General features: G+C 50.2%; 1 protein-coding gene across 1 annotated transcript; it reads right to left on the bottom strand.

Moving 5' to 3' along the window:
* Positions 1–434: 434 nt before the first annotated feature.
* On the bottom strand, positions 435–18,153 carry FLCN (folliculin). The gene is made up of 11 exons (XM_006126591.4): positions 17,905–18,153; positions 16,365–16,511; positions 14,805–15,026; positions 13,450–13,610; positions 12,584–12,675; positions 10,776–10,966; positions 8,182–8,295; positions 7,177–7,300; positions 5,686–5,817; positions 4,001–4,106; positions 435–3,381 (listed from the first exon to the last, which is right to left on the bottom strand). The coding sequence occupies exons 1-11, from the start codon at positions 18,151–18,153 to the stop codon at positions 3,180–3,182; spliced, it is 1,740 nt and encodes a 579-aa protein (XP_006126653.1). The 3' UTR covers positions 435–3,179.
* Positions 18,154–24,058: the final 5,905 nt, after the last annotated feature.

The raw sequence follows: 24,058 nt of genomic DNA, 5'->3' as shown, positions 1-24,058 counted from the left end.
CCAGCTACCAATAGAAACTCACCATTAATTACACCCGAGCCATTTTGCTAATGCTGCAGCTAGGGAGAACGGCTGAATTTAAAGTAAACAGATAAAGCATCTTAACTTTCTCATGCTAGTTTATCGAACTTCATTTTACATAAAGTAAAATATTAATGTATGTCCAACACAAAAGGTTCCCGTGTTTTATTTAGGGCAGAGGTGGGGATCCTTCTTGGGTTGGGGGCCATTGACCCACAGAAAAAAAAAATCAGTTGCAGTCCACACAAGTGAGATCCTCCAGCTCCAACCCTCACTGATGTGGCCCCCAACTGAGACACCTCAGCCCCCTGGCGTTCCGGCCTCCACAGGTCAAGGGGAAGGGACAGGGAGGACTGAGGTTCAGGGCTTCCCATAGGCCAGAGTTACTTTTCTGGGGTGCTGGAGTTAGTGGATTTTGTGGACCCCCGTAGGCTCTGGGGTGGGGACAAAAATGAGGGGTTCAGTGTGCGGGACAGGGCTGCCAATGAGTGGGAGGGGGGAGGGGTGTTCAGGAAGCAAGTGGGATAGGGAGTTGGGGTGCAGGGTCTGGCAGGGAGTTTGGCAGCAGGAGAGGGTGTGGGGTGGGGGTACGAGAGGGAGCCTGGGGCGGGATAGAGGAACGTAGAAACGGTGAGAGGGGGAGAATGCAGCCAAATAGCTGCACCTCCAAACCCTAGTGGCTGGTTGATTATTGTGCTCCCATCTGTGGAAGGGGAATGAACACTGGTGCCTTTCTGGGTTATGATGGAGATTTGTGGTTCCTATGGCAACGATGTGGCTCTGGAACAGAGTAAAAGAAGAACAATCGATTCACTTTTATATGTAGATGTTGAAGCAGCTAGCTAGCTTTAAAATCCGAAGCCAGCAAGTATTCAATATCATGGAGGAGAGAGGTCTCCCTCGGCCCAGCTTGTTTTTTGGCAATCCCAGTGAGGCGGTGCCAGTAACGGAGGGGTCAGAACAGGGGCTGGAGGAGACTGATCCGTGGAAAAGCAGCGAGCTCCCGACAGACACAGCTCAGAGCTCTGGGGGAAATAGCGAATGCGGGTCTGAGCTGGCAGCAGAAGTATGCGCTGGCATTAACAGCAGCTGCTCAGCTGGAGACCCGGAAAGGAACAAATGTCCCAGGTTTAATGCCGGGGCCGCTACAGATTACTGAATAATGTACGAACCTGCCAGCTGCCCTGCCGCGTCGCAGGGGCTGAAATTCTCACTCACGCACACTGATAAGGTGCAAAGAGAATCATGTTGTGATGGGGGAAGGGAGGCAAAGAAGTGGGGAGTAAAAGGAAAAGAGAAATTGTATCCCCCCCACATCTTCCCTCTGCTCCAGCCTTGCTCCCCTCAGCCACACGATACCCCCCCCCCAGCCTGATCCCTCCCGCATCCCCCCTCAGAGCAGCCCCTGCCCCCTCCAATCCTGCCCCCGCATCACTGCACTCTCTCCAGCAGGCCAGCAGTGCTGGGACTCGCAGGCCCCCAGAGCAGTGCTGGGGTGAGGAGGGGCCGGGGGGGCAGAGTCACTTCCCTGTCCGGCCCAGCCCTTTGCCTGGGGCTCACCCCACATCTGCAGGCTGCAGCTCCAGGGCTGGGGCGGTCAGAGCCCAGGTTGGCTCCAGCCCAAAAGGGTCTCCCCGCCCCCACACACACTCTGCAGGGAGCAGCGCAACCCAGGGCCCGGCCCCCCACGGAGGTGGCAGCAAAGTGTGATCGGCCACCTAGCCCTGCCTCTCCCAGAGCAGGAGACAGAGCCGGCAATGGGGGAGAGGCGGTGTTAAACCCCCAGGCTCCCTGGAGCTGCACGCCCAGGCCGGGCAGGGGTAGCTCCAGGGATGTGGAGCTCAACACAGGGTCATGATGCCCGCTCTGCTTGCCAGGCCACTCAAGCCCTTAAGCTGCACCTACACCGCCTCTATCACACGCCCTCCCAGCAGGAAGCCGGAGCTGGTGCTCCAGGCTGCAGCTGTGCGGTGACCGCGAGGTGTGAGCCGCAGCGTGGGCTGCACTCGAGCCACGGGTGGCCTGGGAGGCAGCCAAAGACCACTAGTGGTCCGCGACCGCACCTTGAGAACCACTGACCTAGGCTAAAATGATCCCATATTGGAAATACAGTAATTCCTTTAGAGTAAGATGTTAATTAAGAGCCAAAGGCAAAAGCAGTAGCTGAGAGATGCAGAGATGGTACTGCTCTTCTGGTGTATGCGCACCTAGCCATAGTATTGGCAGATGATTAGGCATTCAAACTGGCTCCTTCAGGGTCTCACAGTGCGGGAGATTCTGTGAACTGGCTGTTTCCTGCTTAACCACACACTAGCTGGAACATTAGGCTAGAGGGAGCAGTGGAGAACTTCTGCGTGTAGGAAATAGGTTAAGGACACCACGTCCAGGATAAAGTATCCTCTGTGTTTCAAGTTTGCCATCCTTACGTTTTTTTTTTTTTTTTTTTAAAAAGCAACTTTGCGTCACATCGCCATTTCGTGTGCGTTTTGAGAGGATTCCAGTGTTGCTTACAATTTTGAACTGCAGAAGATTTTAAAGTTAGGATATGAAGAAGTCGGAATGGCAATTCAAACAAGAGCACTTCTGCAATTCTCTGTTTTTCTCCAGATCCACTCAAATCTACTGAGCATGAAGTGGTTTTACAAAGCAATGACAGCGGTGAGCCATCGCTAGGGTTAAGATATGTAGGAACCCCAGTCACATGGCCTAATATTTGTGGTTGCTTCTCTGCTCCTCTAACTGGCAGAAATGAGAGCGATTACGTACAAACTGTTTATTTGTATCTAGAGTCCCACGTATCAAGACCTCTACTGATGGCAACATCCAAGTTACAGTGCAGAGTTGCAGGAGTTCTACTGCCGCGCAGTTAGCGCTAAGGCTGGCATGAGGGCACTGACAGGCTTACTCTGGTTCCTTCAATTACACTGAATAAGACTTCAGCTTGCAGTCTAGGTTCAGAGTGGAGCTGGAGGTCAGAGCCTGAGCCTGAATTCCACACACTCTTAGAGTGCAGTCTCACAGCAAGTTCAAAGACTAAAACTACACCCCTCAGAGGTTCAGTGGTGTTTCACTAGTCACGAGATGTGCAAGTTCAGAGAAAAACTCGCTCGGTTCCTTGCTCGTATCGGAGGGCAGCGAGTGACGCTGGGCATTTCCGGTTAATTCCGAGACTCGGAAGAGGTCGGGCTGCGGACCGTCGACATGAGGTGGGACTTGTAGGTCTTGCTCAGGCCTGTCATCCAGAACTTGAGGAGCTTGACGTTGTCTTCCTCAGCCGCTCCTAGGATGCTCAGCAGTTTCTGAGTGTCCTCCTTGGGTCGACTGTCCACTTTGGTGAATTTAAAGAGGACCTTCACTTTACTGCAGAGACAAAAATGTCCTGTCACTAGCGATGCAATAGGACACAGTAGGTTTGAGATATAGGCAGAGGCAACACTGTATGTTTCTTTTTCGTACTAGGGATGTTAAGTAGCGGTTAATAAGCTAATCGAGGAGTCGATGGAAATTCCATCGACTCCTCGATTAGTTGAGCAGGGGTTGAGCTCCTGGGGGAGGCTCTGGGACCGCTGAGACTCTGCTTTTTAAACGCAGTAAGAGCCACTAGGATTGAGCACTCCCACCAGGTCCCAGGCCGCTGCGGCTCTGCTTTTTAAACATAGTGAGAGCTGCCTGGTAAACATCAGCTTAATGGTATCAGTTAGCCTCAGCCAGCTCCCGTGGAAGTGGCTTTGCTGCAGCAGCGAAGCCACCTCCCCAGGTGCAGGGCAAACTGGCAGGTTTTGTTGTGGGCTCTGCAGTATAAAGCGTCTAACCGCTACACTTGTTTAGCTGTTACACGGTTACCCTAGGACATGGTTTTTAACATCCCTAGACTATACAAGCTGGTTTTCCCAGGAAAACCCCTTGGAAAACCTGCATGGGATTATGACACTAAGAATAACTAACAGGGTTTCACAGAAAGCAAAGCATCGCCTCTTACTTCATCCACTCCTCCTTCAGGCAGACAAGGCACTGATCCACAACGTCCACAGAAAGGTTCTGGTTTGTCAAGGCAGCTTCGATCTTGTTCAAGATTGTGGGGCCAACTGCAAGCACAGGGAAAGGGTCACAAGAACAACACTGGAACTACAGATGAGAATCAGAACACTAGAACTGGAAGGGACCGTGAGAGGCCATCGAGTCCAGTCCCCTGCCCTCATGGCAGGACCAAGCACCGTCGGCATCCTCCTGACAGGTGTCAGTCCAACCTGCTCTTAAATATCTCCAGTGATGGAGATTCCACAACCTCCCTAGGCAATTTACTCCAAGTGTTTAACCACCCTGACACGTAGGAAGTCTTTGCCAATGTCCACCCTCAATCTCCCTTGCTGCAATTTAAGCCCATTGCTTCTTGTCCTCAGAGGCCAAGGAGAACAATTCCCCTTCCCCCGTGACACCCTTTTAGATACCTGAAAACTGCTATCATGTCCCCTCTCAGTCTTCTTTTTTCCAAACTAAATGAGCCCAATTCCTTCAGCCTTCCCTCCTAGCTCATGTTTTCTAGACCTGTAATCATTTTTGTTGCTCTTCTCTGGACCTTTTCCAATTTCTCCACATCTTTCTTGAAATGTGGCGCCCAGAACTGGATACAATACTCCAACTGAGGCCTAACCAACACAGAATAGAGCAGCAGAATGACTTCTCGTGTCTTGCTCACAACACTCCTGTTAATGCATCCCAGAATCATCTTTGCTTTTTTTGCAACAGTGTCACGCTGCTGACCCAAATTGAGCTTGTGGTCCACTCTGACCCTAGGTCCCTTTCTGCCATACTCCTTCCTAGACAGTCACTTCCCATTCTGTATGTGTGAAATGGATTGTTCCTTCCTAAGTGGAGCACTTTGCATTTGTCCTTATTACACTTCATCCTATTTATCTCAGACCATTTCTCCAGTTTGTCCAGATCATTTTGAACTATGACCCTATCCTCCAAAGCAGTTGCAACCCCTCCCAGCTTGGTATCAACCCAAATCTCTCCTTAAGCTACACAAGAAAGGTCTGCTCTGACCATGACGACTGCATTGCCTACAGAGGTGTCTTGGGATCATGTCCAGTCCCAACGACTGGGGCCACTTGGAAAGAGCAGCTTGCAGGCAAAGCTACGCTCTCCGTATGGGAGTATCAGGCACATTTTTAAAAACCAGGTTAAACTGAATTTAGTGCTTGTAATTCACAGCCCCAGGAAGTCAGTGTCAGACACTGGCGCAAGTTAATTTTATGATCTGCTAGCTGACGAGCAGGAGAGAAGGGGAATGACCCGCTCCCGAATGTGGAGCACTCACCCTAGGTCTGGACACGGAAAGTGTCTCTCTAGCTACATTACTGTAGGCCAAGTGAGTTACAGAAGATTCTTCCTCATCTCTGAAGAATATCACACAGACAGTTTGTTGAGTTCATGTGGCCAATGCTGTATGGTCAACAGCCTGCTTATCTAGAGAACACCAACTTCTCCAACATGGTCTTTGTGTTCTGCTGTGGCCATTTTCTTAGCAGCCAGAACACAGGAACAAGCCCACACAACCAAATGCCGCTGTGTAGAATGCTAAGAGCTACAGACAGCGTTCCTACTCTGGCCACAGTGGCATAGGCCTCTCCTGACAGAGCTCCGTGTTCCCAAAGCACCCACCTCGGTCAGCTGCCACAGGGCTCCCACTGGTGACCACAAACTCGTACTTGCTGAGGTGCTGCTCATCATCAAACAGGACTGGGTAGAGGCTGCACCGGGTGGCAAGGCGGACTTCCACAAGGACAGCAAATTCTAGAGCAACGATAAAACCCCCAGCACATTAGACCCAACAACCTATACGAAAAATAACACATCCACGTATGCACAGTCTGTGCTTCAGATGGGCTAATTTCCCTGGCATGGAGGGAAACTGTGAGCAAATTTGGCTCAGGAGGAAAATTTTAGACGGCAAAAATGTGAACAGAAAATTAGGAGTTCTTTGAGGAGAATTTATTAGAGGGCCAAAAACAGAATTCAACATTCAAGAAAGAGCACGGCTTTGGCTAAAAGCCCATTTGGTTCACTGGTGAAGCGAAGACAGCAATTAAACATACAAAAAGCAACACAAAAAGCAACACAGAACAAGTGGGAAAAAAGGAATACAGGCGGCAATCAATATAAATTAGAAATTTTGAAGTGAAAAAAGCTAGACTTCCGGGAGGGGGAAAAAATAAATCAATGTGAGGCAGGGCTAAGGACAATAAGACGACATTTTAAAACAATATTAGGAACAAAAGAAATCACATCAATGGTATTAAGATTAGGAAAGTGAAGGACTAGTCGACTATCCGATAAGCAAATGCTTATCAGATAGTTGGCTAGTCGCTTCCCTCCCTCACTTGCTGCCTCTATCAGAAAGAGGCAGCCAAAGCGGGGGAAGAGAATGGGGTGCTTCAGAGTGGCAGCGCCACGTGGAGCCCGGGGTCTGCTGCTTTGGGCTGCACACGGCATTTCAGACTCCCCAGCTGATCCTGGGCTCCATGTGGTGCTCCTACTTTGAAACGCTGCGGGAAGCACGGGGCCAGCGGGGGCCTGCTGAATCCCTTGCTGGCCCCGTGCTCCCCGCGGCGCTTGTGTCTTTGAAGTGTAGCAAGAGCCCCGGGGCTGTTGCTACACTTCAAAGACGGAGGCGCCCTTACTGACTAATCGCTACAAGTTGCCTTGACTATCGATTAGCCGATCAATCTAAATTTAACATCCCTAATTAAGATCCTCATTCAGAAAGGCTAACATAGCTGTCCACGGGGCAAAGTTTAAAACAGCTCGAGGTTACAGTCTCACACAAACCCAGAACACAATTCAACACAGCGGATAGGCATAGGTTTGTGGGTGCCACTCTGGCTGACTGCAGTGTTTAGTCCACACATGGCAGCATTAGCCTCTTTATTAACCAGAACTTAGGATTTCCAGTCACTGAGCCCATTGCATGCAATGATCACGCATCATCTCCGAGCCAAGAAACCAGGGAAGCTCACTGGGAAAACAGCACAAAGAGGCACTGGCGTAGCTCATTCAAGGCTGCTGGACTTCAGTTGCTAACTCTTTCCCTTCCCAGGTATTTCCTTCAACACGGACAACAGGGAGAGGAGCTGGATCGGGGCAAGCTCTTACCAGATGACAGTATGTGTGGTGGAACATGCACGTGGGGGCTGAGCCCTAGGAAGTTACACCGATACGCCTCCTCGTAGTGGTCACTGTAGGGGATAATCCGAACACAGCCTACAGGCAGCATGGTCTGCGGAAGGAAACAAACGTGGCTAGAGAAGCTTTAGACAGGTTCATGGCCATGTTTCTCTCACGCTTGTCACACCAGCTGCACCTCGGAGGACTGCTAAGGCAGTTTGGGCTGCCTCGACGTATCTCACTCGGCTTGAAAAATTCCCTTTTATCAATATGGTTCTGAGCAGTAAACCACTCTCAGCCCTCCTTGGCTTAGAGGCTTAAAAACAGCATTACGGAGCCTTCAAAGGGAAAAAAACTCTCCTAGGGTACGTCTAGACAGCGGGGCTATTTTGGGATACTGAAGGTATCCCGAAATGGTACCACACATCTTTTAAACACACCTGTTATTTCAAAATGTTTTTCAAAATAACGGGCGTGCTATTTCGGCATCCCTGTAATCCTTGTTCCACAAAGGTTACGGGATGTCTTGAAGTAGTGCATTATTTTGAAATCTGGCACTGTGTAGACACACCAAATTTCAAAATCAGTTATTTCTAAATATAATCAAAATAAGATACACAATTTGCGTAGCACAAATTGCATATCTTATTTCGAGTTTAGGTTGCTGTGTAGACACACCCCTAGAAAGCCTCAGGAGCTAGTGCCCTCTTTTTCAATTCTATTTGGCGATGCTTTCTCCACTGTTCAGGTAAAGTTTGATGATTTCAAACAGATCACTTCTCTTCCTGCTGGCTGTTTGCACTGGTAAAACACTATTATCACAGACCCTACATAAACAATAACAGCTTATTTAATGTAAAGATTTGGCAACAAAACAGCATTTTTTATTTTAAACTCTAATAGAAGTCAGAGCACAATCCCCCAACAGATTATATTTTAAGAGGCAGGTCAATTTGAGAGCCATGCAACAAGAATGAAGAAACAAGTTTTTACCCGTAGGATGTCAAAGGCAGACTGGACAAGATCTGCATCTCGTGCTTTCCAGATGACCTGGTTCCCCATTAATACATGCCACGCCAGCATGCGGAAAGCTGATGCTCCCAGGACCTGAAACAAGACAATCTTGAGCTTACTTGGATATTTAACTCCTTTCCTTCACCATTTTGGTCCATCACAAGCATGTCTGCAAAACAGCGTTCCAGCCACGTTGCTGAATACATACTGGAAATGCTAGTGAACTATTACCATAAAGTCTATCTGCACATGGCACTAGTCTAAATATGGATTTTAGCACTTGTGAAAGATGCCAGACTGACAGTCTGAGGGCTGTTGTATTAATTTAGATGGAATATAACAACTCAGAGATACAGGTGTTAATATGACCATGTCATGTTCCAACATTAGACAGTGTTAAATAAGATTCAGGGTTTGGTATACAGAGACCTCGGCCTGCTTAGTGCCATACCAAACACACGATTAAAAAGCAGGTTTGACCTTCATTAAGGATACAGAAGAAAAGAAGGAAAATAGTTCAAGGACTTGAAACATAAAGCGCCAAGTCAGCTTTATTTTAACAACCTCCATTGTTCTTTCCCTTTACAAAAATCCTTCTTTGACAGTCTTTGAGATGGTAATAAAGATGACGAGAACGGTCTTATTGGGGAGTAAAGAGGACAAGTTAGTTGAAATGGGCTGGAGTCTGATTCCGGTTCCTAGCACAACACAATAGAGGAGAAAGAGGAGAACAACAAAAAGAGAAAATGCAGCTTCTGTCTCTGGCGTTGACCTTTATTTCCTGGAAAACAAGCCCAGCGCAGTGTCTTACCAGCCACTCCAAGACCTGCCAAACTGGTACCTGCATAAGATTGTGTGGGGAAGTGCCTTTCTTCGCCTTTCTAGTCCCAGGCTGACAGCAGTATTACTGGCTTGAATGGGCTCTTATTAAACAGAAGGCAAAAGGAGAGGGATAGGAATAAATGAGCTGAGGAAGGAGAAAGGACACACACACCCGAGGAGGGGAGAGGTCTCAAAGCTGAGGGGGTGTTTGGGATTCAGCTGGAGCCAAAGGAAGTGATGGCATCTGTGTTCCTCTCCCTCTTGGCCAGGTTGGTCAGATATTTAGGGATCAGAACAATGGCCCAATGTGTAGATCCAGGGATGCCACACGACAGTGCCAGCCATGATGGTAAAACTGACCGCAGCAGTTGCTGGCAAAGAGCCCCTTCTTCAGCTAATTCCCCCCCCCAACATCTTTTTTTTTTTTAAAGAACCCCAAAAGAAGTGATGAGAGAGACAGCCGACCCCCTCACTATTTTGTTCACCTATTAGGCCTAATTTCTGATGCTCCAAGTTTGGTCCATTGATTTCTACTCCTACACTTTGCCAGGCAGAATTTTAACACAGTTCTTGAATTATTTCAGTTAGGCCCTTTGGTTTGGACTAACTGAGGCCAGATCTCCATGAAAGGGGAAGGTCAAATTAAGATACGCAGCTCCAGCTTTGTTAATTATGTAGCTAGAGTCAATTCACCTTGATTCTAGTTTCCCCACAGCAGGAGGTCAACAGAAGCAAATGCTCCTGTCAGCTTCCCTTAGTCCAAGCAGGAGCAGGAATACTAGCTGCTGATGGGGGCACCCTCTGAGTTCAATTTAGTGAGTCTTTACTAGACCCACTAAATCAAACTCTGGAAGAACGATTGCGGCGGCAGTTATCTTCCCCATAGCAAACAACGGCCTTCGTCTCCCTTTTCCCACCAACATGTGGTGTTATACGTTATCGTGACATTTTATAACCTGTCACTCATTTTTTGCTGTGACACTCTCAGTTCAGGTAAACGTTTGGCCGAATCACCACAGCATGACTTTAGGCCTCTGTCTCAGAGCAAACACAGCAGCAGCAGATGATACGTCCCTGCCAACGCTCCTCTCCCCCACCTTGGACTGAATTCCATTCTTATCACAGGTGTGAGAATAGCCCCGGAAACCCAGGTGTTCATTCACACGTTGGCCTCCGAGCGGAGGCTGCCGTGCTGATAGTTTGGGTAAGGCAGACACTAGCTCACTTGAAGCTGGACAGAGATCTAACTGCATACACGTGAAGCTGCCAATACATGCCTACCCCCAATCAGCATGCCTGCTATAACAAGTGTGGAGCTGCTACGTATTTATCTACAAACGACAAGGGCGCCATTTTGGGCGGGTAGGCAGGGCAGCAGCCGTGCACTCTGGGATATGGCTTGCTTTTCATCGTGTTCCCCGGATTATCATGGAGCGAGGGGAAAGTGCTTGCATTCCATGCATGCCTCTTGCTCCTGGGAGTTAGAGATGCAGTTCACCTGTTAATCGTGACCTCGTGCCTCAAATGCCAGTTGGTTTTCAAGTTCTTTGCTGACTCACATTTGGGCAGCATTGCTGATACTCAGAGGTAGATGAAACAAGGCACCACCAGAAAAGAACTGGATGTAGACCCCAAAAGAAAAGCATGTGAGCGTAAAACAAAATCCATGGCAGTAAGTAGCCATTCTCTTCCAAATACAGGCTCAGAGTTCAGAAAACACCCAGGTAAAGGCTCCAGTCCTCCTTCCCTACCTGTCTCATGTGCCTGAGGGACCGGAAGATGGACAACCTTCGGGGAGCTATATTCCAGCTACTGCAATCTGACAGAGATGCGTCTGTTGGGCATTTAGTTAGCTCCCGCCCTTCCACAATCTCTGACTGGGTAGAAGGCTTCTCCTCTTCTCCCTCGGAGCCATCCCAGCCTTCAGACTCTTCTTTCAGGTCTCCAAGAAAAGAGAAAGACCAGTCACAAAAATGCTCCAAACACAGCAACTGCCCCACCGCTCAACTGCTGAATACAATCTCGTGTCGTTTCACACTCGAGTCGCTATGGTCAGTTTGAGAGAAAGGGAGGAAGTGGATGGGCCTTCTCAGGATCGGAGTATTTGCAGCTTATAATGCATGTCAAGGTAATACGTAATTAAGCCTCATGCTTCGGGGCCAGAGGTGAAAGTCAGCTGGGGCGCCCTGGTGCACCACTTCAGCAAGAAGGAGCCGGCGGGTTGGGGCACTCGGCTGCAGGAGGTGGCGCGGCGCACTCCCCGCCAGGCTCCTGGGGCTCTTCGGCAGGCTGCCGCACCAAGCAACAGGCAGTTAAAGAGGCCAGCTGGGGACACACTCCTCCACTGGTCCAGGACTGCCCCAGCACTGCAGCCTCCTCCAGGGTGTCCTTTAAGGAGGGCGGGGGGCTGAAGCCCCCAACCCTGAGATTCACACAAGGGTGCTGCTTGATGCTCCCCTTCCCATCTGGGAGCGAGAGGAAGGCACAGAGTGTGTGCACTCCTGGCTGGGTTAGGGTTAGCGAGTGACCCCCGCTGTGTGCTTTCCTCTCGCTTCCGAGAACAATGAAAGGGACCAGCAAACAGCATCCTGGTACGAATATTGGAGGGGCTTCAGCCCCTCTGCACTCCCTAAATAGCACCCTTGCCCCCCCCCACACACACACCACAGCCCCCTAGCCTGAGCCCCTCCTCACATCCCCCAACCCTGACTCCTGCACCCCCCCATCCTCAATCCCCTGCCGCGAGGCCCCTCCTCGCACACACCTCAACTCTGACTCCTACACTCCCCCCCCCACACCAGCCCCCTGCCTAGAACCCCCAAACCTCTGCCCTGACTCCTGCACCCCCCCACAGCCACATCCCCCACACTCCACCCCACTCTTAATTTCTTACAGGTACTGTCCTATCACAAATCCCCCCCCCAGCCTTGAGCCCCCACATCTACAAGCCCCTGCCCTGACTCCTGCACCCCCACACATCCTCTGAAACCCACCCCACACTCAAGAAATTTACTTTCACCTTGTTCGGGGCATAAAATGACCCCCAAAGAGTCCGGAAATAAGTTTTCACCTCAGTTGGAGCACTACACAATTGGCCAAACACACTATGGAGGTTTCTGGGTCCTTCTTTTGAAGATACCAGCCTCTCTTTGAGACAGGCTAGGCAGATACTTGAGTAGCTGGACTGACAAACTAATTCAGTGGGGGAAATCCGTGTTTCTATATATTTAGGAATTTTGTGGAACAGTACGAAAGGGGAAAGCCTCATGCTGGGCAACAATCACCTCTCTGAGCCAGCCACGTCTCAACTAGCGGGTTCAGAGATCATGGCGCTGCAAGGCTGATATGGAAACAATGAATGCACACAGGGAGACCTCGCCCCTTCACCATTTCACATCAGCTTCCTTCCCCTGTGGCAGGAGAGGAGCCGTTAAGCACACTGTACCTCAGGATGGCAGAGGCAAACTCTACCTATGCTGGGGACAGGAGCCAGCATTCACGGTTTCCCGGCCAAAGCATTCTGAAACGCTCTCCCTGCTCTGGAAGCCGGGCATCTCACCTGCAAGTTTTTCCATCTGAACCAGGGTGTCCTCTGTGGGCGCTCCCTCCAGAAGCTTCTCCGTGAGTCGGCTGCCACAGGCTTTCAAAAGCCTGGAGACGCAGGGAGGGGAAAAGAAAACAAACAAACAAACAAACATCAGCGTTCCTTTCGCCTGTCTATTGGGGGCAGAGTGGTCAGGATGGCCCCTGACACAGTGAGCGTGGCCCGAATGATGCTGCCACCGAGACACAGCTCATTTGAGCGTTCCTTCAGTTCCCCATGTTGTATCTAACAAAGCAACTTGCAAAGAAATGGGGTATGCAAGCGCATTCGAAAGGCAGGCTGACATGCTGCAGTAATATACAGCTACCCCTCCAGAAAAACTCTCTGCAGCATCTCTCCAGAAGAGTTTCATATCGGAGCCTGGCCTCAGCATAGCATGCTGTGGCATTTCATTAACACACCTGCACAGGGCAGGGTAAAACATCTCCTACTGTACAAGGCATGGCAGTTTGACTGCTCAGCACAAAGAGTTACTGGGTCACGAGTCAGGTGCAGGAGGGACAAAGACGAACGTTGTTTCCTCCTGCCACTTTTGTCTGATGCTTTGGAGAGCCTGCCCCTCTGGATGAGAAAGGCTGATAAATACAGGTCCCACCACAGCCTGTCAGTATTGCTCCTGAGTCTGCTGGGACAGCTGCTGCAGAGCCACAGGAAAAGGAACAAGCAAGCTGCTGCAGCAGCATGCCCATTGCTGGCTACCTCAGGAACTTGGGGATATAACCCCACATATGACTGGAATACCAACTCAGACGCTCACCCCATGTCCCCTAGTCTAGGATGCTGGGCAACGTCTCTTATTCCGGAGACACAGACGGCATTACCAAGAAAAGGAGGTGTGCAGACACGCCCAGAGGTTCTCGTCGTCGGTCAGCGACGTTAGGGAACGGGCTGCATTACCATTCCTCTGGTGCAGGAAGGGGGTGAAGGCCGTATTCATGCGCTGGGCTCGCTGCGGGCACCCATACTGCTCAGCTTCAAACACCTGAGTGACAAAATAAAGACAGTGAAACAGAGGGCAACAGAAAAGGCATTTAAGTAAATAGGACACAGTGGAATAACTGAGCAGAGGCACCTTGTTAACATGGAACAAAGCCCATATTTCCCAACAGCTACACAATTATTACTCCGTGCCTCTTTTCCCACCAGAAGGATGGACAAATTTTTCCCTTAGATCCAGGAAAGATGGAGAAAGAATGACATTTATTACAGACAAGGGCTGACTGGGCTGATACATGGCTGGTTGGCACATGAACAGCACCTCTCTCAAGCTGCTATCTTATTCTCTCTCTTAAAGCTAAGATTCTGGAGAAAGAAATGGGGGGGGGGATGTAATTCTCTAAAGTCTCTACCATTTACGGTTGTGAAGAAACCTCAAAAACATGAACAGAGTAATGGATGCAGAAATGTCTATAAATAGGCAGTGACCTTGAAAACAATTTTTAAAGCATCTCATCCCAGTCCCTAGGACTTAGGCACTTTTGAAAGTTGGACTTGGGAGCCTAAAGCACCTAAGCAACTTAAAAAATGTACAGTAGCACTGAGTGGCGTGAACTGCCCCATTCGTTCCCTAGAGGCATTATCTCAGATACCCAGCAATGACGGTTAATGTTGACATTTACATGATATCATTCCTCATGTGAGAAAAAGAGAACAGATCTGCCCAATTGCCAGTGGGAAAGACCACACATTAGCATTTGGAGATACCACCACCTATTTTGCCCACCCCAATCTGCAAACAGTCAAGCCTGAGAAACCTAGCAAAGCCTCTAGGCATAGACAAGGCCCACCAAGTGCAGATTCAGTGCTGCACAATCATATTTTTAACAGCTGCACTGTCTACCATAAGTGGCCCCTCATTCCAACGTCCCACATGGGGCAAGTATATTTTGTGGGCACAACTTGGAGGTAAATCACAATTCCCTCTGCCTCCCTTCCCCCTAAATTCAACCCCTGCTTACAGGTACCAAGCGACGGGATGGAGAGGTCTGTTGTCCCTCCTGAAGCCTCCAAAGCATGGGTCCATCCCTATGTGGCCCTTAATCCCAATATCACCATTGACAACACCTCTAGCTGCATACATGGCGCTTTACTTCGCTCCCCAGCTGTTGAACACTCCCATCCCACTTAACCTTCTTTCTCTCACCATAGTTGAGTTCTCTCTCTCGAGCACACACACCTTGAGTGCTTTTCCCTGAAGCTCATCAATGATGCCTCGGATCTTCACCAGCAGGAAAGGCCAGGAGTTGATGAGATAGATCCGGTCCATCATTATAGTGATGATGCTGTACCAGCGCTGGAAGCCACGCGCCAGGCTGTCTTTGATGAAGAAGGTGTGACTGAACACAAAGCCATGCTGTTCATCCCCAAAGAAGATTGGGCCTTCACGTCCCGGGCAGACCTGGCAGGGAGACGGACGCGACAGGACACATTGGCTCAGCACATCGCTCAAACTGCCTCAAGCTCCTCGGCCGTGTCCAGACTCAGGGTTTTTTTCGGGAAAAGTAGCCTTTTCCCGAAAAAACTTCCCCTGCGTCCAGACTCAAGCCGCGTTCTTTCAAAATTATTTCGAAAGAACGCGGCTTTTCTTTCGATGGCGGTAAACCTCGTTTCACGAGGAAGAACGCCTTCTTTCGAAAGTTCCTCTTTCGAAAGAAGGCGTTCTACAATGTAAAGAGGCCGTCTTCGAAAGAGAGCATCCAGACTCGCTGGGTGCTCTCTTTCGAAAAAGCGGATTTCCTCTATCGAAAGATCCGCCTGCAGTCTAGACACGATCTTTCGAAAGAGCCTCTTTCGAAAAAAGTCTGCAGTCTAGACATAGCCCTCAAAAGGAGCTTTCCCACTCCTTCGGGTGTTGCCTGCTGAGGCACAGGCAGAAGCATCACCCAACAGATAAAAGCCTGACAGGCAGAGCCAGACATCTCTGCTGCTGCCCCATGTACCTGGCACAACCTTCAGGGTAACTGGCACTTCAGAACACGGCTGTATTCTGGAGCAGCAAAGCTGATGAAGTGGGTACATGAGCTGGGGCAATCTCAACTTCTGTGAGGTTTTCCCTCCTTTTGTAAAGGCTGTAAGTTATCAGTCCACCAGGTAAGAAACAGCATTTATCAGGAGCAACAGCCTGCAAGGAGGCTTATTTTGGAAATAAATACGTTAAACAAATAGGGACAAAAGCAAGAAAGCAAACACACAGCCTTGAGATACAAATGCCTTTGCTTCAGGTGTAGAGTAGACCCCCAAAGTGAACACCGGTTCTCTTCAGTAACAGATCAAATGAGAGGGGGACAAGGTGGGTGAAGTAATCTCATCTACTGGACACGTTGGTGAGAGACACGCCTTTGGACTACACATAGCTCTACTGCAGGTCTGGGAATGTATTCAGAGAGGCACAGCTAGGTGGAACAGATTAGTTACCTTGTATGCTAAATCACGCAAGATAGCATTCCAAGTGATCAGATAACGCAAGTTCAAAATTAACTCGTCATCGCTCTGAAAAGACGGACATTTTATATAAATGCCTTCTTTATGCATCAAAGAGCAGAGTCCGGTATTTTTTGTCCTTTGCAGTCATCTTTAAAAAATTCCTGCCAAATACTGAGACCCAGGGTCCTCTGGCCATGCATTCCATTTCCAACCCCTTCCAAGTTACAAGCCGTGGAGGAGGCCGATATCAGTGAAGCTGAGTTTTAGATTAGAAACAGCACAGATTTTTCTTGCTGAATTTCATATCACTTACCTCACAACTCAGGCTGCGGACACAAGCCTGACGCACAATGCTAAACAGCTGCGGATGGTTTGGGTGCTGGTGGCTGACATATTTGATCAATGTCTCTTTGTCATGGCTGACATATCCAGGGTGTCCTGCTGCAAGAGAGCGGCAACCCTGGCCACCGAAAGAAAAGAAAAATCTTACAGTAAAGTAAGAGACAACTATTTAATATACTTATATGTAGGCCCCGTTATCACAGCACCTGACTGACTAACAATCTTCAGCATAAGTATCCTCACAAGACCCAGTGAGGTAGGAAAGTATTTACAACGGGGAACTGAGGCACCAAGAGGCAGAGTGATTCACTCTAGATCAGGAAGTCTGCGGCGCAGTAGGGACTTGATCCATTCTCCCACCTCCTAACCATCCTTTCACTCTTACAGCCTCTTTCACAACTCACTTCCTCACTGGATTTTGTATTTGACAGGGGCTATGCAACTGGCCAAATTCAGCTAGTGGTAAAGCAACTGCGAACCCACTGACATATTGAAATCTGTCCCCACTAGAGAGACACGAAGCACACTAGGAATGGATTATTAGAGAGGGTACTAACGTTAAGTGGAAGAGCACCAAGGGGTACGGATGGACACACACAAAAACGTGGGCAAATACATTTAACTGGCTACAGAATTTGTTTCCATTTCCTGCGTTATACTTTTCTGTAAGTGTTGCTGTGCGTTCACTATGGCAAAGCAATTTCTCTCTCTCTCTCTCTCTCTCTCTCTCTCTCTCTCTCTCTCTCTCTCTCTCTCTCTCTCTCTAGATAGATAGATAGATAGATAGATAGATAGATAGATAGATAGATAAACATTTTTTTCCTGTGGGATGACAGAGTGAAGTCATCACGTCACTCTGCGTTGCCACGCGCCCAACTGCAACCCAGAACACACCCCGGAAACAGCCTCTTGCCACACTACCAGCTCTCATGGCAGGCTTCCCTACTGACCGGCCTCTTCGCCCGCAGCCCTATCGGCTGCAGCCCCTCCAGGCCCATACGTGGAGTTTATGAAGGCACTTCCCCATGGCGGTCCAAGTAAGTGTGAGGCTGGGGCGGTCATCGCTCCAGCCTCCTTTCCGTGCTCTGGATGGGGGGGTGGAAGCCACGAGCCTCTGCGCACGCCTTGGCCCGGACCCCCCAGCTGCTGGGGGAGAGCTGGTGCTAGTGCACCATGGCCTGGCCCTGTCTAGTGGCGGTGGGGAGAAAGGGCCAGGGCAGGTTGGGGTAGGAGAGGCGACAAAGAGCCTGGGGCAGGATAGGAGGGGCGACAAAGAGCCAGGGTGACAAAGAGCCGGGGCACCGGCAGCTGGGCTGGGCCCTCCCCTGCCGAGAGGGGATTTGGAGAGAGATGCAAGCAGGGGGCACAGCCCCCTAGTCTATAGTTTATTAGGGTTTCGAGATTCCGTGCAAGTATAAGCCATTTTCCGTGCCCCAAATAATAACACGCCCTTCATTGAGAAGCCATGGCCCATTCATTCAGCAAAGGACACAGGGTGCTCATATACACACCTCACACATATCTGACTTCTTCGGCCCTGGGCTACTGGAGTCAGCACTAGCACCTTCTGCTGGGCTGTGTGAGCGGATCCTACTGCTCATCTGAATGCCACCTTCTTCATCTTCTGCTTGCTCGCTCTGCCCAGGGCTGTCTCCATTCCCTGCGCCTTGCGGAAGCGGCGAATGCAGCACCTCTGTACAGAAGAGGGTGCGAGGGCCATGGAGCTCACAGAAATGACAGAGGGCGACGATGGCGTTCATAGCTGTAGCTTCACTCGCTCCTCGGCTCTCCTGCAGGTGAGGGAGGAAGCACCCCACATCAGTATAATGAACAGAAATCAACACATCCCCACGGCACCAGCTGCGATCTTCCCACTCAGGAGGAGCCGGGAATCAAGTTCAGCTCTGCAGAGCTCTAGGGTCAGTTCATTTCCTCCGGGGTCGCGCAGAGTACGAAGCCCAGCGCTCAGCGTGCCCTTTCTCTCCGTGCAAATGGGCAAGCGCAGGGCAGGATTTTCAGGCCTGGGCCCAGGGCAGGGGAGATCCAACCTCCTTCCCTCCAGCTTGGGCCTGACCTGACCTATCCCATGGAATCACCTGCCCTCCCCAGCAGAGACCTGGCCCAACACCTCCCATGGGGACTCCTGCACCCCCCACAGAGACACCCGCCTCCCACCTAGGACCTGCCTGACCCTCCCCCACGGGGACACCCCCCCACCTGGGACCTGCCTGATCCCCCACACAGGGACACCCCACCCCCCAAAACCTGATTCCCCCCAAAGACACCCCCTCACCTAGGACCTGCCTGACCCCCCCCCCCACTGGGACCTGCCTGATTTCCCCCCCCCACAGGGACACACCCCCCCACCTGGGACCTGCCTGACCCTCCCCCACGGGGACACCCCCCCCACCTGGGACCTGCCTGACCCTCCCCCACGGGACACACCCCCCACCTGGGACCTGCCTGACCCTCCCCCACGGGACACACCCCCCACCTGGGACCTGCCTGACCCTCCCCCACGGGACACCCCCCCCACCTGGGACCTGCCTGACACCCCCCCCGGGACACCCCCCCCCCCACCTAGGACCTGCCTGACCCCCCCCAGGGACACCCCCCCACTGGGACCTGCCTGACCCCCCCCCAGGGACACCCCCCCACCTAGGACCTGCCTGACCCCCCCCAGGACACCCCCCACCTGGGACCTGCCTGACCCCCCCCCAGGACACCCCCCACCTAGGACCTGCCTGGCCCCCCCCCAGGACACCCCCCACCTAGGACCTGCCTGCCCCCCCCCCAGGACACCCCCCACCTAGGACCTGCCTGACCCCCCCAGGACACCCCCCCACCTGGGACCTGCCTGATCCCCCCCCACGGGGACCCCCGCCCGCCAGCAGAGCCTTGGCCGACCCCGCAGCAGTGGCCCGGAGACCCCGGGGGGGGGGGGGCTGGTCACTCACCCGGCAGCTTCTCCAAGACCCCGCCCGTCCCGTGCCTCAGGGCGCCTGACACTGTCGGCCCGAACCAAAACCACCTCGGGGGGGGGGGAGCGATCCAGCGACCTGGCCTGCACCCCGCGCCCCCACCCGGAGGGAAGCAGAGTACACAGTGGGATCAGATTGTATCACTTCTCAGTCTCCCTCCCGCTCCTATGTGGCCAGGCGCAGCCCCTCCACTTTCCCCCGTTCCTCCCCCGCGCGTGTCAGTGGCTCAGTCCGAAGCTATCCCGACTCACTGGCAGTGGACTGAACCATTTCTTCAGGAGGGGGTGGAATTGTGCAGCCAGGGCCCTGCGTCTTTTCACGTCAGGTAGGACGGAGAGAAGATGGGGGCTGAGCCAGCCAAGGATGGGGATGCGCTGAGGGAGCAGCAGCCGAGCTCTGGCTTTTATCTAGCGTCCCCCCTACAGCAGCAGGGAGATGGTACATTCCGCCAGGAAGGCTTGTGATACACAAGTCGTAGCTGTGGGCGGGGCTACGCCGGAGTGGGCGGGGTCTGTCCCAGGGTTGTGCAGGGGGCGTTTTGCAGTGTGGGAACTAGTCTAGTGGCAGAGTTATGTGAAGTGGGGTATCCTAGCCCACCATGAATTCAGGGTACCCACCCTGCCACACTTCTGTTATGTAAAAACAATCCAATAGGTTTCTTTTTTTTTTAATTTACACATTGATGCAGGCACCTTAAGCCTGCTGCAGCCTCCACAAAGTTGAAGTGGCTGTGGAACAATTGTACTGTGTTAATGCACCGAACTTGATACCTGCTCAGTTTTCTCAATGTTACAGCTTACTATAAAGGGAAAGAGGGTTTCAAGTTTATTTGCTATCATTAAGGCTAGGATTTAACCACCGGTATTTTTAGTAAAAGCCTTGGAAAGGTTACTGGCAATAAACAAAAATTCACTGTGACCTGTCCATGACTTATATTATAAATGCCCCTAACTAAATCTGGAGGGGGGTACTGCTGGAGGGAGCCAGGGGTGCTGCTTGGGGGCACTCCAGGGGGCTGCTGCTAGGGAGGGTGCCCCAACAGGCCGTGGCGGTGGGCCAGTAGCAGCAACTGACAGGGGCTTCAGAGCAGCAGCTGCTCTGGCCTACCCAAAACCATTGCTGGGAGGAGGGGCTTCTGCTGGGGGAACCAGTGCTCAGTCCAGTGTGGCACCAGCTGCTGGAGGACACGCAGCAACGGCTGCACCTGCAGCTCCCAGGACCACTGCTGGGAGCAAGAAAGGGCACAAATGCAGCACCAAGTTCTGGGGGCTGTCCCATCACTGCTGCTGGGGGTTGCCAAGCTACAGCTGCTTTTGTTACCTCCAGGACCACTTTCTGTGGTCCCTGGAGCCAGCAGCCCAGGCCACCCAAACAGTAGCCAGTGTGATTGGCTCCAGAGCCACTGGCCACTGCAGAAGTCACAGAGGTCACAGAAACTGTGGCTTCTACAATCTCCATGACAGACACAGAACCCTAGCTATCACTAAGAAGAAAAAAGCTGTTCCGATTAGCAGCTTTGTTTATTACACCAAAAAGAGGTGTAGTGAGCCACTAATTAAGATATCAGCATCTAGCCAGAAATTACTGGACTCTGCAAAATGGTATGCATATAGTTACCCAATATACATTATAACCCATCATTAATGACAATCCCAAAATAATTTATTGCAAAATAGTTGTTTTTACTTGGTCTCGATCATTTTTAGGCATCAGTGGTGATACGAAGAGCAGCTAACTGGTAGCTCGGGAGAATATTACTGCAGACGAGCAGGTTAAACACAACGCTCAGTGGCATCTGACATGCTATAAATGAACCCATAAACGGAATGTGTCAAGGTTGAAGACAAGTACATCGAGCATCAGGAAAAAGTCAAAAATATGGGGACAAGTGCCAGCTGTGAGTAAAGATTGTGTTATACTAGGTCCCATGGCATCTGTTCTCAGAACACGGGCTTCTTCAGCAGTAAGCTCAAAGGCATCCATTAAACAGTTTCAGCATGTGAGCTATGGCATAATGGAGCTATTAGCTCACACCGTCCAGTGGAGTTTCTTTGTAGCTCCTGTGAGGAGGCTGACATATCTTGCATGTCATCAATACCAGGCAGAGAGGTGCTACTGAACTTTGGATTTTTGCACAAGACACAGCTGTTCTAATGCTCCCTGTGAGATTCTATCCAACTCACTTCTGTTCTTATGGCTGCTGCTGGGGAACAGAATCATTTTATACTGCAGAGATGTGTTCCTTGGATCACTGAAAGCCACCATGCCTCAAGGCATCCATATCCCTTCAAGCTATAATGCCACTGAAAGGTTGGCTGGAAAGACAAATAGTCTTACTGGAAGGCGGCACAAGGAAGAGAGAGAGATCTTGGAGTCATCGTGGATAGTTCTCTGAAAACATCCACACAGTGTGCAGCAGCAGTCAAAAAAGCAAATAAAATGTTAGAAGTTATTTAAAAAGGGATAGAGAAGAAGACAGAAAATATCTTATTGCCTCTATGTAAAACCATGGTACGCCCACATCTTGAATACTGCGTACAGATGTGGTCGTCTTATCTCAAAAAAGATATACTGGCATTAGAAAAGGTTCCGAAAAGGGCAACAAAAAGGACGAGGGGTTTGGAACGGGTCCCATATGAAGAGAGATTAAAAGGACTTGGACTTTTCAGCTTAGAAAAGAGGAGACTAAGAGGGGAGATGATAGAGGTCTATAAAATCATGACTGGTACGGAAAAAGGAAAAGTTGTTTACTTATTCCCATAATAAAAGAACTAGGGGACACCCAATGAAATTAATAGGCAGCAGGTTTAAAACAAACAAAAGGAAGTTTTTCTTCACTCAGTGCACAGTCAACCTGTGGAACTCTTTTCCAGAGGATGCAGTGAAGGCTAGAACTTTAACAGGGTTCAAAAAAGAGCTAGATAGATTCATGGAGGTTAGGTCCATCAATGATTATTAGCCAGGATAGATAGGAATGGTGTCCCTAGCCGCTGTTCTCTGGGGGTGGGTGACAGGGGAGGGATCACATGAGGATTACCTGTTGTGATCCCTCCCTCTGGGGCATCTGGTATAGGCCACTGTCAGCAGACAGGATACTGGGCTAGATGGCCCTTTGGTCTGACCCAGTATGGCTGTTCTTATGTATGTTCTTATTAAGGTTCTAGGTACGGCCCATCAGACATTTTGTTTACAGTTGTCCAAGTGCAAGATTTCCAGATTGTGCTGGTTTACATCCAGTTTTTTTCCTGCCAGCATTACTAAAGTGACACACAAGTAAAGCAAGAACATGTGAAGCGAGGTGCATGCTGATTGCACACAACACTGACTGTGAAAGCCACGTGCTCCCTCTGAGTCATAGCAGCTCTCTGATTAGATGCAATCGGCACACCCCAAAAATTCTAGGTACGCAAGCAGTTAGCAAAACTACCCTGTCCCAGGAGACCTTCTTAGATATGACAAGCTTGCAGCCCATGGAGATGAAGAACTCATGCAGCTCGCTCACTACCTGGCTTGCCCATTGCTGTGATAGTCTCTGAAAAGCCTCGCCTCACTTGGGAGATCTGAGCCTGTCGCAGATGAGGTCATAACTGTACTGGAGGCAATTGTATGCCAAATTTTCCATTTGAAGACTAACGTTGTGACACAGAGCTAGGCAGGTCAAGATTTTCCAGGAAGCAGACAAATGGAGAAACATTGCCACTGTCAAGGGATACATTTATACTTCCTATTATGGGAGCAAATTATTAAGCAAGGGGACGGCTCCAGGATGATGGAGTGCACCCACAACTAACCTATTGGGCATTGATGTGTCTGGGAGGATGGACTGATCGCACTAGTTACATGTGCAATACTCCTCCTACACTGGTCCTTCAGCTAATGAAAGGCTCGTACCCAAGACCAGATGCTTACTACTCCCTCAGCCTGCCTTATTGGAGGTGGGTGAGTGTGGGATGGACAAGGATCAATGTGGCAGTACCCTTGAGGGAGGCAACACTGATAATAGTTATTTGGTCTTGTATTCAGCTGACACTTTCCCAAATCAGAAGCTCTGTGTTAGTTCAAAAGCTTGTCTCTCACCAACAGAAATCGGTCCAATAAGAGATACAGTCTCACCCACCTTGGATACGTCTACACTGGCCAGTCTTGCGCAGGAACATACACAAATAAGCTGCAGCGATATATTTGCATACTTAATGAACTGCCATTTTGCACAAACCCCCCTTGCGCAAAATGGCAGCTCATTAAGTATGCAAATGAGGTGCAGCAATATTCATTACTGCACCTCATTTGCATATGTTCTTGCACAAGACTGGCCAGTGTAGACGTAGCCCCCATGTGTCTAATAACCCAGAACTGACGTGGCTTCAACACTGCATTAACTTCTACATATTAAGATTAACCTCCCTAGGATGAGCCAACATCAGGTTTTGTTTTGTTTTTGTTTTTTTAATATTAGGAATGCAGCCCCGTGTTAAGAGTATAGTTTTTAAAAAGTTGATTTTAAAAGTCTAAAAAATATCTACATAATAACTGATCTAGCCTAGTCACATCTGGTACTCTCAAGTTTGTAGGAGGAAAGGCTTTTCAACGATATGTCCTCAGAAATGGGTTGAGTTGGGTATTATCAAAAGTTTCCACCAACTGACGGTCCTGCAGCTGTGAGGGTGTGGGTGTAAGAAAAAAG

Source organism: Pelodiscus sinensis, chromosome 16, assembly GCF_049634645.1.
Source record: "Pelodiscus sinensis isolate JC-2024 chromosome 16, ASM4963464v1, whole genome shotgun sequence".
NCBI classification, from domain to species: Eukaryota; Metazoa; Chordata; order Testudines; family Trionychidae; genus Pelodiscus; species Pelodiscus sinensis.
The sequence above is the reverse complement of the archived record's forward strand: the minus strand, read 5'-3'. Positions and strand labels throughout refer to the sequence as shown.